At 38.3% G+C, this 12,910-nt stretch overlaps 1 protein-coding gene across 2 annotated transcripts in view; it reads left to right on the top strand.

Moving 5' to 3' along the window:
* Positions 1 to 12,910, top strand: part of TRIM24 (tripartite motif containing 24) — a 64,287-nt gene that overhangs the window by 48,059 nt on the left and 3,318 nt on the right. For both annotated transcript variants that reach the window (XM_087765563.1, XM_087765564.1), the window contains 7 exons: positions 1,577 to 1,756; positions 4,678 to 4,813; positions 5,964 to 6,036; positions 7,419 to 7,587; positions 8,149 to 8,462; positions 11,238 to 11,370; positions 12,799 to 12,873. In XM_087765563.1, coding sequence (XP_087621689.1) covers positions 1,577 to 1,756; positions 4,678 to 4,813; positions 5,964 to 6,036; positions 7,419 to 7,587; positions 8,149 to 8,462; positions 11,238 to 11,370; positions 12,799 to 12,873 — 1,080 coding nt within the window. The remainder of the gene's footprint in view (positions 1 to 1,576; positions 1,757 to 4,677; positions 4,814 to 5,963; positions 6,037 to 7,418; positions 7,588 to 8,148; positions 8,463 to 11,237; positions 11,371 to 12,798; positions 12,874 to 12,910) is intronic.

Genomic DNA, 12,910 nt, shown 5'->3' with positions numbered 1-12,910 from the left:
TTTCTTTCTGTTTTCACTCGCCATGTAGAAATAAAACATCAAATGTGCTTTATATCATCTTACTTTTATATTAAGTTTCTAGAGTGCTTTTCAATTAGAACAGAGACTGCATTTTTCTCTATGACAAGATACCCACAGTTTTCCTAATGAGATAACTGTCAAGTTTCTTTCATTTTGACACTTCTAAGCAGCTGAAGCATTACGGAAGTGAGCCACTGTGTGTGCTATGTAGGTGTTTCATTCTCTCGTTTCCTATTACTGTGATTTCTGGCCGCTTATGCAAAACTTAACATGGTCATGGTCTGCATGCTGAAATCAGTGAAGAGACACAATAGAAAATCCCACTATTTAGCTTGATGTTAGTGACTTCACTAGGAACCACGTACAAGCTTGACTAAAAAGCTATAGCTGCCACCATTCTCCAAAGTATGCCAAATCTGAACTTTTACAGATAAGGAGGAAAGGGAAAGTCCACAGTTGTGGGACCTCTGCTGAGTAAGACTGATCAATACCAGCTAATCAGCAGTTGAACTGGGGCAGAAGCAAACACTTCAGATGTTTTCTGAATGTTCACGAAGGCAAATAATCTTTATTGAAAAGCTTATTAACACATGAGTTGTTAGGTATGTGCAAGGAAAAACAAAATCATGTCACTAGAGGTAAGCAGGAAAGAATCAAATTAATCTGACCTGTGACCTGAGAAGTGGTGTAATATCATTCATGTTTGCAATGCTTGCAACATCAGAGGAGTAGTTCCAACTAAATTGAAGAAAGCTGTACAGTATCTAAGAGACCCCGTAGTAACAAAAACTAAGTCATTTCTATTCTGCGCCTCTGAAAAGAAGATTGGCCTGTCTGCAAGCCCGCCTTTCAAGTATTTTTATTGTCTAGTAATGTCTTTCTGAAACTCGAAACCAGTAAATAGAATGACTGACTAAAAAGGAATTGAGCAGGGTCAAATTTTGCCTACAGTTGCAATGAAATTCTATTAAAGTCATTTCATTGAAAACTGCATATATCTAAATAAGAAAGAAATTTAGTCTGACTTTACTGTGTACTTCATATCATGGTGTTAAATATATATGTGGGTGGAGATCCAGTCAGCATTTCAAATTCTTAATCACTTTAAGTTGTTAAGGGAAGCACAACTTCAAGTACTTGATGGCATCCAAGTGACACTATAGCTATTTACTTAATAAAGCACTGGAGCAGTTGTGCATTTGGCCTATTATCTGTAATGCTTTTATTTCACTAAAACTGTTACATTCCTCCCACAACACTGTCAATGCAGCATGAAATATTAATAGATACTTAACAATGAGATATAGCTTTGAATTTAAGAATTCACATTCATTTCTTCTATTCATAGTTTTCAACTACTTGTCATCTTCCCTTGTCTTGTAAGATTGGTTCTTGAAATTAGATAACTTCAGAGTGAATCAGGATTTTATGTTTGAATTCAGCTTCCTGAACTAAGCTGCTTGTTTAACTGATGAGTTAGAACCAGTATATGCAGTAGATGTGATCTGTTGAAAAAAATAATGCTGAATTATGGATTATTGTCTTTTCTTTTTAGTGGCAGATCAGTAGTGGACAAACTTCAACTGCTCTTTCAACTGCAAGCAGCACAACATCTACTCCATCCAGCCCCACAGTCACTAGTGCTGTAGGATGTGATGGGAAGACATACGGTCCCCCTGTGATAGATTTGAGTTCTCCAGTGGGTAGCTCTTACAACCTACCATCTCTTCCTGATGTAAGTGTAACATAAGAGCAATGTTTTATGGAATTAAGTCTTAATGTTTGTGAAAAGTAGAAACCTTTTAGACTGGAATTCTTCCTCTGTTTTTCAAAATGAGACAGTTCCAGAAAAAAACAATGCAGGATTCCCTACATGTTGATGGCAATATTCAGAACTGTTCTGGGAGAGAGAGAGCTGTTAAGACAACTAAGAAAAATAACATTGCAGGTTGTAATTGTAATCGGACTTGTTTATTTGGATGCTGCATATTTTTCCCTCATCCCCCATAATGATACTAACAAAAATGAGTTAGCTTAGCTTTTGTTTACCAGTGTCCATAGATAGTACTGGTTTGCTGATGGTATTTCTGGTAAACTTTTATCATTTTTTAATGTATTCTGAACTCATTGAAAGGGCTATCTTAGGTAGGTATTAATTGTTGGCATACCAGATATATTCCTTATATCTTTTCCTTTTGGTACTTCTTTTCTTCTTATATGCTCTAACATGCCTGTGAGCAGGTGACAGAAAGAGCGTAAGATCATCTTTTCTTAAGCTTCTAAACTTCTCTTTCATAGTGTTATGGTTTAACGCCAGCTGGCAACTAAGCACCACACAGCCACTTGCTCACTCCCCCCCAGCAGGATGAGGGAGAGAATCGGAAGAGTAAAAGTGAGAAGAGTACAAGTGAGAAAACTCGTGGGTTGAGACAAAGACAGTTTAATAGGTAAAGCAAAAGCCGTGCACGCAAGCAAAGCAAAGCAAGGAATTCATTCACTACTTCCCATCAGCAGGCAGGTGTTCAGCCATCTCTAGGAAAGCAGGGCTCCATCACGTGTAATGGCTCCATCACGTGTAATGGTTACTTGGGAAAACAATCCTGCCAACTACACCCACGAAGATGGTGAAGGGTTTAGAGGGGAAGCTATATGAGGAGCAGCTGAAGTCACTTGGTCTGTTCAGCCTGGAGAAGAGGAGACTGAGGGGAGACCTCATCAAGGTCTACAGCTTCCACACAAGGGGAGCAGGAGGGGCAGGCACTGATCTCTTCTCCCTGGTGACCAACGATAGAGCTCGAGGGAACAGCAGGAAGATATGCCAGGGGAGGTTTATGTTGGACATTAGGAAAAGGTTCTTCACCCAGAGGATGTGGAGCACTGGAACAGGCTCCCCAGGGAGGTTGTCATGGTGCCAAGCCTGACAATATTCAAGAAGCATTTGGACAACGCCCTCAGACATATGGTGTGAATTTTGGGGTTGTCTAATGCAGGGACAGGAGTTGGACTTGATGACCCTTGTGGGTGCCTTCCAACTCAGGACATTCTATGATTCTATGAAATGCCATCGCTCCGAAGGTTCCCCCCTTCCTTCTTCTTCCCCCAGCTTTATATGCTGAGCATGACGTCATATGGTATGGAATAGCCCTTTGGCCAGTCTGGGTCAGCTGTCCCAGCTGTGTCCCCTCCCAGCTTCTTGTGCACCCCCAGTCCACTCACTGGTGGGGTGGTATGAGGAGCAGAAAAGGCCTTGACTCTGTGTAAGCACTGCTCAGCAATAACTAAAACATCCCTGTGCTATCAACGCTGTTTTCAGCACAAATCCTAAACATAGCCCCACACTAGCCACTATAAAGAAAATTAACTCTATCCCAGCCAAAACCAGCACACATAGTTTCTTCTGATTGGTACGTGTTTGTCAGAGCTGTTGAGCTTTAGTCAATTGACTTTATTCTTTCAAATAACTGCCGAGCCTTTTTGTCTAAGGTTTGTAGATATCTGAAATGTCGTGGTTTTCTAGTCATAACTTGCTGTTACTCCCTGTTTCTCCCACCTGTCTCTTGTTCTCACCAATAAACTCTCAGATAAAAGTGTTCTATTTTTTAAATGGAGTAAATAGACTACAGAATCACAGTGTCTGTCAGGCTTAAAAGGTAAACTACACAACATGATCATAAAACTACCGAGTCTGCGAGATGTTTTAGCATACTGATTTTTGTGCACAGTATTATTATGAACTCTTCTACGTGTATATGGTTAAGTTATGCTATTAAGATACATGGCCCAAATCATCGTAAATATGCTGACTTAAGAGAGACTTCTGCATCCACTTCAAATAAGTGTAGCTTACAAATAGAAATTTCAGTGCTCAATGTGTTTGATACCAGTGGATTTGTGAGGTGTCTGGATAATTGAGAAAACTGATACCAAGGTGACCTATTTTCTTATCAAACATGATCTTTTGTATTGCAAAAAAACTATCATTTCGAAAGGTCATTTCTCTTTATCAAACCAGAATGTGTAATTTTTACAGAAACTTAGAATGGTAAATTGGGGACCCCTAAAACAGAGTTCGGTTGTCTGGCCTGGGCTGTGGGTGGAAAGAACAAGTGTTGGTTTGCTGTTTGCATTTTGAGTCAAAAAAACCCTGCCCAGAAGGTATGTGGGAGAGATGGAATTGAGTGTCCTTTGAGGTTCTTCCAGTCCTATTAAACACTAGTGGATTAATGGGTAGTTTGTGTATTGCTTATTATCTTTTTTTAGAGTATATAACGTGAGCATGTCAAAAGAAGGTGTGGAGATAAAAATTCATCTCCTACTTTAATGTGTGAAAGCTACCTGTCTTGATATAAGCCTTCTCTGTAGCTGATGGAGAAAAATTGGCACTTACAGAATCATCTGATCTTAAAATGAAGCACTGTCTGGATTTGGCCATTTCTTTTCTTTTTAGAGAAAGCAAGATGACCTATTTTAAAGTAACCACCTCACTTTTTGGATGGCTAAAGTTACGTGAAATGCATTTTGGTCTTCACCTTCAAAATAACAGTATGGCAGAGGCATGGGGTGGTTTTGTGTTGGTGGTTTTTTGGGGGGGGGGTTGTTGCGGGTTTTTTCCCCCTCCCAACACTAACTGCTTCCCCTCTCTTCCCCACCTTTTAGATTGATTGTTCAGGAAACATCACACTGGATAATGTTGTAAGGAAGGATGGCGCTGCAGAGCAGAATCAGCCAAAACCCCCTTCGAACAGAACTGTGCAGTCACCAAATTCATCGGTACCATCACCAGGCCTCTCGGGTAATTGCAATGTGGTGCAGTTTTCCGTTGAAGTTGTGTAATGGAAAAATCTAACGTGACACTGTTAACACTGATATGGGAATTAGTTAATTCTATTTTATATCGAAGATGAGAAATATGAAAATGAAGGCAAAGTTGTAGAAACCCTAGTAGGAGGTAAAGTTGAGACAATATTTTAGCATTGTCAACAAAAGTAAGTGGCCAGATCTTAAAAACATGGAGGGAAAAACATGATATATTTTAGCAAATTGCATAGAAAGACATAGAAAAATGTCACTGTTAGGGGTACACCAAATTAAAACCTAGAAGCTGCGGTAGGAGACAAGTATTTGAAAAAGCAAGATAGGATGTAACAGGAGACAGTGGCTACAAATGGTGACTTGGGAAGTTCAATTTGGATATTAGAAAATCTTTTTCACTAGGAAGGTAGTGCAGCACTGACACAGGTTGACCAGAGAGGTTATTGTTATGGGTAGCAAAATGTGGTGGACTCGAAGGACTGAGGGGATTCCTATCGCCATGCCTGGTGGCAATCAGCAGCTGCTCCTTACTCCCATTTCCCATTCTGGCCTGTGGTGAGGCTATGTGCGTGTGAATTCCCAGGGAGCACTTGTGCAACATTCGTGCAGTCTCATGGCGTTGATGAGCTTGGGCAGATTAGCTGAGACAGGTGGATAATGCATTCACAGACAGCACAAGCAGCCCACTCTGGTTTCTCAGGACCAACGCTCAGCAAAAATGTCCTTCACAAGTCTTTTGGCTATCTGGTCCCCAGACCTTTGGTCTCTCTCATATCTGGCCCCCAGACTTTTTCCTAGTCGCCAGCTCGTCTGGCTTAAAATTTCCTAGTAGATCTCTAGAGAGATCTAGAATTTAATAAGGTAAGGCAAAACAAACTGCAGTGATCAGGTGGAGGGGTCAGCAAGGCGAAGGTACTGGCCCATCAGCCTGCTTAAATGCAATGGGACCCCTTTTTAGTCCTCTCATTCCGATGCTTCTCATCCTCTTGTGAATTTGTATTAAATGGGATACGGGCTAAATAAATGATACTGCAGGAGAAATTTTCCCCAAAACCTGTGTACTTCTCTGAGTCACGTCTCAGACTTGGCACAGACCTGTGTTTTGTTCTAATCTAATTTTTCTGTCCTAGGAGGAGTCAGTGTGACAAACATACACCCTCCAATTCGTTCACCCAGTGCCTCCAGTGTTGGGAGCAGAGAGAGGTAAGGAAAGAGTGGGAGAGAAGGTGTAACTTCCACCTCCATAGAACATGCCCCAGTCTCTTCTCTCATTAATGCATATAGAAGTCAATTTGCCTCACCTTCTCTGTTAACAGGCCAGGCCCGATGGATATTACAGCACTCTTTGCATTCTAAGAGTAGTAACTTCATTTGTAATGTATTAATAGCACATCTAAAAATGTATTAACTCTGTAAATGATGGCTAGGTTGGTGTTCTTAAAAGAATGCCAATTCTAAGTTAGGTTTTAAATTCAGAAAAATCAGCTAAAGGACAAGGTTGCATATTGAAAGTCCTCGTGGAACTATAAATGACTTCAGATCTAAGGAACTGATGTTACAAAGAGGATTATTAAGAATTTTCTCCCATAATACAGTTCGTTAAGTGAGCACTAGATATCTACTGATAGTCTACACAAATGTTTTTATCCCTTAGTGATGGAATATTAATGAACAAATAGATTTACGCAATGTTGTTTGCAGAGCACAGATCCATTAATGTGTTCCAATAAATTAGAGCATACATCTGACATGAGATTAATTTTTCATGCAGAGAAAAATCAGATGACATTCATCCTACTTGAATTGGAAATGCAGATGCTTTTTAATATAGAATACCTTTTGCTCTATTCCATTAACGTGGTAAATTCTCTGAAAGACTCTTATGAACTGTTTAAATGTTTGCCTGAAGAGTCTTTTACTTGCATGTAAAAAATGTGATTCTATCTGCTTCTGCTTGAATTCATTTTGTTAGCTGTAAAATTCTTCATTATTATTAAAAAAATAGTCATAAGCTGGTATTTTTAAGTGTGTTGTCCATTCTCATCATATTATGACTAAACACATGAAAAAAGGCAGATCTAGTTCTAAAAGTAGGGCCCCAGTTTTGGTAGAGCTGCAAGGCTGTAAGAAACTCTTCCAAGATAATGTAAATATGTGTTTTATCTGGCTTACTTGTTTGTGTGGTTTACAATGATCAGTTCAGCTCTGGAGAAACACTGGCCTTCCCCAAAATACAGCTGCATCTCCTCCAAAGTGGGATGATGTTCAGTGGAAGTGCTTTTTTGTGTATGACCTAAAAGAAACAGACATTATTTGCAAATCTTGCACTAATGGGGAGTAAAACCATGAGTAATTCTCTAGTTCTGGAACTGCACCATTAAAATTTTCCCTTTTTGTAATGCCTTTTCAATATACATGAAAGGAAATAAACTTGCATGTTGTTTCCTATAAAAGTAATACTGCAGTGCTCCGGGTTCAAAGAAACAAAATGGATTAGCATCCTGAAGTCTCGGAAAGCATCAGTGTACAGAAGGCAGCCAGTTCTGACTCTTTCCTTTTTTTCCTGCCTCTTTCTGTCATTACAGTTCTGGCTCCTCCAGCAGGCCACCAGGAGCTGATTCTACACACAAAGTCCCGGTTGTTATGTTGGAGCCCATCAGAATTAAACAGGAGTCAAGTGCACCAAATGAGAACTTTGATTTCCCAGTTGTTATAGTGAAGCAAGAAACAGATGAGGAATCCCGGCCTCGGAATGTAATATTAAGTTATAAGGATCTCCTTTCTCTTTGGTGGAGGGTATTTTGCATTTATGGGGAACAAAATAATTTACTAATATTCTGTTGGGGACTTTTTCAGGGGAAAACTAAAAAGCTAAATAAAAGGAAGAAGTGAAATACAAAATAAAACTAGCTCTACTGCCAATTCAATTAATTAACTGGTGCAATCAGACTGCTTTTATCCATTGAAAACCTGGGAAGGCAGGAAATAGTTTGCAAACATCAAATTTTCATGTAATGCTAGGAAGTGTTTCTAATCGTAGTGCAGTAATATACATAAATAAGGTTGCTAGACTTTCGGGGCATCAAAGATTAGTTTTATTTTTTACTAGTAGAGCAGTGAGCAGTAAATAGCCTTTCATAGCTGATTTCTTGTGTTTAGTTGCCTGATGCTGTAGTACGATAGTACTTTTTGCATGCATGTTGCAAGGTGTATGGCTGCCTGCATATAAATTCATTATTCTGGTCAGGTTGCTTGTTAGGGTCATGTAAATTCACATCAATATTATAATCTGGCTTCCTTTGTTTCTCCTTACAGGCCACCTTTTCAAGAAGCATACTTACTTCATTGCTGTTAGATAGCAATCATAATTCCACTTCTGATGAAGCTGTCTTAAGAACAGATGCACCTGACAGCACAGATGATCAGCCAGGGATACTGCAGGAGAACACGTCCAGTGGGAAGACAGGATGGATAGGTCCCCCCCACATTGGGGAGGGCAGAAAAGAGGATGATCCCAATGAAGATTGGTGTGCAGTATGTCAAAATGGAGGGGAGCTCCTTTGCTGTGAGAAGTGTCCCAAAGTATTCCATCTTTCTTGTCATGTCCCTACACTGATGAGCTTTCCAAGGTAATTATGATCCCTTCAATTCCATCTAAAATTGCATTAAAAGATATCAGCTTTGTATTGTGAAACCCAGTACAAGAAGTTTTCGCCTCAAAGGAACAGTATCCTCTTTGAAGTCTTGAAGTTTTATTAATCGTTTGGAATTTGCATCGAAACTCCAGTTCAACTTTGCAGATTTGCAGCCACAAATAATAAATAAAAGTCTTCACTTATTTGGCAATTAAGCAAGATCACTTACATCTAGGGCATCTATTATTAAAATTGGGCCACAGAATTTACCAATCTGTCGTAAAATGTTTTAAGGATGACATAAAAGATTTACATTTTAATAACAACAACAATAATAATAATAAACTTAAAGAAAAATCTAAGCTAATATAGTATTAAAGTTACTATTTACTATAGTCCTAAAAATGGCTACACTCCAAGCACAGGATGTAGCAACTGACATCTTCTAATATCTCTCGTTCAATGTTGCAACAAGCAGTAGGGTTTCTTGATTGGCTGTTACAAAACAGTAAGTTTGAGTTTCAAAATACAGTCTTAAACAGGTTGTTATAAGCATTACTGGCATTTGGTTCTGGAATTAGTGTCTTTGATTAAAATAAACGGCATTTTGCAATGTTCCAACTTGGAAATGCCATGCAATAAGCTTATTAGTATTAAAGGATAAAAACATCTGCCGTAACATGTTCATTGTTTAATGCTTTTATAAATATTAGGTTTTCTTATTAAATATCAGCATAGTTTGCTGGTGTAAAACATTTGGATAGCAACTTAGTTTAGTACATTGATTATCTTTGTGCCACTCTGAACAAGCATACTTCTGCAAGCATATCTACTCTTTTAAATGTCACTAGAAATGGCACATAAAAATGTTTCTTTTACTTTTTGAAACTTCAAATTACAGGTGTTTTTTAAATAAAATGATGCTATGTTACAGCTTTGCTATAAGCAAAACCCAGTAAAGTTACAGTAAGCGCTTAAACTAATAAACATTTGTGCCTTTCTGACAAGGAAAAAAAAAATCTTCAAGCAGGCAGATAACTATGTATTTACAAGGCTTTGCTTCTATTAAAGCTTCAAGAATAAGTCTTTAAAATGTCTCTCTTTTACTGGATCATTCTGTGGAAACTGAGATGATGATGTCCGGGGCCAAGGGAGCCAAAACCAACTTTTCTGACAAGTGTTCAGATCTGTAAAGGTGCATATTAATACAAGTGCACTGTGTTCCTGGACTTCAGAACTCCAGTTAGCTTGATTTTCCTCCTGGCATCAGATGCATCAGGTTTTTGTTCTCATCTTTGTGGTGGGTTTTTTGTTTGTTTTTTTTTTTTTTTTTTCAGGTGTTAACAGTCTGCTTAACAAACTTTGGTCTCTTAGCATTAGTTCCTTCAAACACACAAAATAATTCCTTTATTAGTATGTCAGCAGTGTCGGTCTACTTCTTTCATGATTGCTTTTTGTTCTTGCTTCAGGTGGATAGAACAATTTCCCCTATAGATTCATGAGGTCACTGCATCTTTTTTCCTTCACTCTAACCCACCACACTCTTCCTGATTCTTGGATATTTAAATGCATCATTCCTCCATCTTTCATGTGTTTCCTGTTTTCTTGTATCATGAGATCTTTATATCATGGCTTTTATCTATTTTTGTTTATCTGCCACATCATTTCTCTGATGCTAGTCCAGGCACAGAGGTGACACTGTCGTATAAATAACTCCATCAAGTTAAGACAGTAGAAGGTAAAAGTCTCTTTGAAGGAAAATGCCAATTATTCACTACTGTATGCTACAACTAGCAGATGGTGGAAATCTTTGGATTACTTTAAATAAAAAACAGTAAGATTTTTTTTTTTTTACTTGGAAAGTCGTCTGCCTTACTATTGAGATGAATTAAAAGGCACTGCAGAAACTATTTCCCGTTTACAAAGATCTTGTCATTATAGCATACCTCTGAGTAAATACACGCAGTTAGATCTCATAACTCCTTATTGCCGAATTCTGTCTAGGACATAAGAAGTACAATTCAGCCCTCTTGTGGTTATCTGCAAGCATGCAAGTTTCTTCATTTGTGTTTCTTCGTTTATATTAAAAATATAGACTCTTCATAGGTTTTTCAAAACTTTGAGGTTCACAAATTGTATTAGAGAGTCAGTGAACACAGCTTACAGAACTAATTTTGTCATAATCTTACGCTGTCATGTAAATCTATAGGGTTTTCCTAGACTAACCGATAAAATCAGGAACATCTGAAAGTTTTAGGGAGTGAAGAATTTCCAGTTTTCCAAAAAGCCTTGCCTAGGGTATTCTATGTAGAGTAGTAATGTGTTGTAGATCAAGCTTGTAGAGAGAATATATAGTTCTCACCATATAACACTAACACTTTTCCTTCTGTTCGGCCTATATAATTCCTTCAGTCTCTCTGTAGTTAGGAAACAAAACTCTCAATAATGCTTTGGTTGAATCCTATGAGCTCGAGTGAAAAATTTCAGTACAAACAAAGGTAGACACCATTTGTCTGTTATGACAAACCATTTTTCTGTTATGACACCATAAGTGACACCAGTGTCATTAAGAGGAAACAAAGTTCTAATACAGCATTTTTACCAGCAGTCTCTGCCTTTTACAGTGTTTAAAAAACCACCAACCCCAAAGCAACACGCAATGCAGAATCAAACACCCCACAAATGAGGAAGTTATCCAGAAATATGTGGAAAGCCTTTTGTCAAGTGTGCTACATCACTGAGGTCAATGTGTCTGTCTGTCTTCTTTAGTGGAGAGTGGATTTGTACATTCTGTCGGGATTTGTCCAAGCCAGAAGTTGAATATGACTGTGATAAACCCGCTCACAGCTCTGAAAAAAGAAAATTGGAAGACACTGTGGGTTTGGCGCCAATAGACCGTAGGGTAAGGATAAAATGAGTACTGTCTTGCTGCTTCTTGTATTCTGAAATTTATGTATCTTTTAAAAAGTGATGGTAAAAAAGGAGAACTAACTTTTTAAATAAGCTCTGAGATCATAGCAGCCTTCATGTAAACATGCTGAACAACACATTCTGAATGAAGAAGTGGTTGTGATCTGGTGCTCTGAACTGGGACTGTGTTCTGGGAATTACCAAGTGCTGTTTCTTCCAGAGCTCTCATACACAGTGACCTTGCATTGAGCATTTTTTTTTTCTTTGTTTGCGCTTTCCAAATTTGGCATAGGTTGACATTATCAACTAATGGTTTTAGACTTTAAAGCACTTTGTCAACATCCTTTTAAAAAATTAAAGTGGTTTCTTTCACAATGAAGATATACAGAGATGCAATACTGATCCTGCAGAGATTAATACAAGGCTCTGGAAATAACAGCTATCCTTTTGCAGGTTTGAATGTTCTGGTGGAAAAGCTACAAAGCAAGCAGTGGGTCTCCAACTTTTGTTTTTTCCCTTAAACCTCACCGTTAAAGAAAATTGTTCCGTTCAACTGCAGATAGTTGAACTGCTTTACAGAATCTTTTGGATTCTTGGGGTTTTGGCGGGGTGTTTGATTTTTCTTATTTCTTTGTAGTTGTTTTATAATTATTTACAACTTTTTTTTAAGCAATTTTGAGCTGTATTGGAAACTTTCAGCAGTGTTTTACTTGGTTTCAACTGGCAACTTGTGTAAATACACTGAAATTAGTATTTTATTTGGGGTCTTAGTCTACCTGTAGAACCATTATTTACATGTGCTGCTATCTAAAAGGAAAAAAGCTAGCTGTGTTTGTATTTTGCTTTAAATGTAAGTTACAAAAATGTGATTTGTGAAAGTCCTGTAAATAGTCTGATACAGGATCAGCAAGCATAAAATCACACAAAACTCTCCTTAGAATCTCTTCCAAGGCTCAAGATCTAGTTTAATATATTTGGATACACAAAGAAGAGAGATTCCTTCCTGCTGCTAACAAAAAGCACTGTAGGCTTTGCAGTTACAGAGCAGTTACACCCAGCTCAGGAAAAATATTACTGCTATCTCTGAATATTTGTAAAGCACTAAGAGCCACACACGCTTTTTAATTCCCTGGAACGTCTGCTGGGCTCAGCAAATGCTGAATAACGCTGTTAGTAACTGTGTGAGGTTACATAGCATGCATTTGAGAGTTGATAATGATATATCTTGGAGAGAATGAATACTGTAGGCCACTAGTTATGACAGTTAATCTTGCTTCCAAATACATTTTCTGTGCTCACTTTTCTGCTTAGGGGCTGAGGGAGTGCTGAGCATCTGTCTGGTATTTTCTGTAGTTTGTTATTTTAGAACAAATCATGTAGGATTCTCTAATTACTTGGGTATCTATTTTTCTTGACACAGAAGTGTGAAAGGCTGCTGCTATACCTCTACTGTCATGAAATGAGTCTTGCTTTTCAAGATCCAGTTCCTCCCACAGTATGTACCTCACTTCTTTCTATTTTATGTTAGTAGC

Source organism: Nipponia nippon, unplaced genomic scaffold, assembly GCF_047370975.1.
Source record: "Nipponia nippon isolate SJK-2023a ecotype South Korea unplaced genomic scaffold, ASM4737097v1 scaffold_3, whole genome shotgun sequence".
Taxonomy (NCBI): domain Eukaryota; kingdom Metazoa; phylum Chordata; class Aves; order Pelecaniformes; family Threskiornithidae; genus Nipponia; species Nipponia nippon.
Note: the sequence above shows the minus strand (reverse complement) of the source record. Positions and strands in the feature narration are given on the sequence as shown.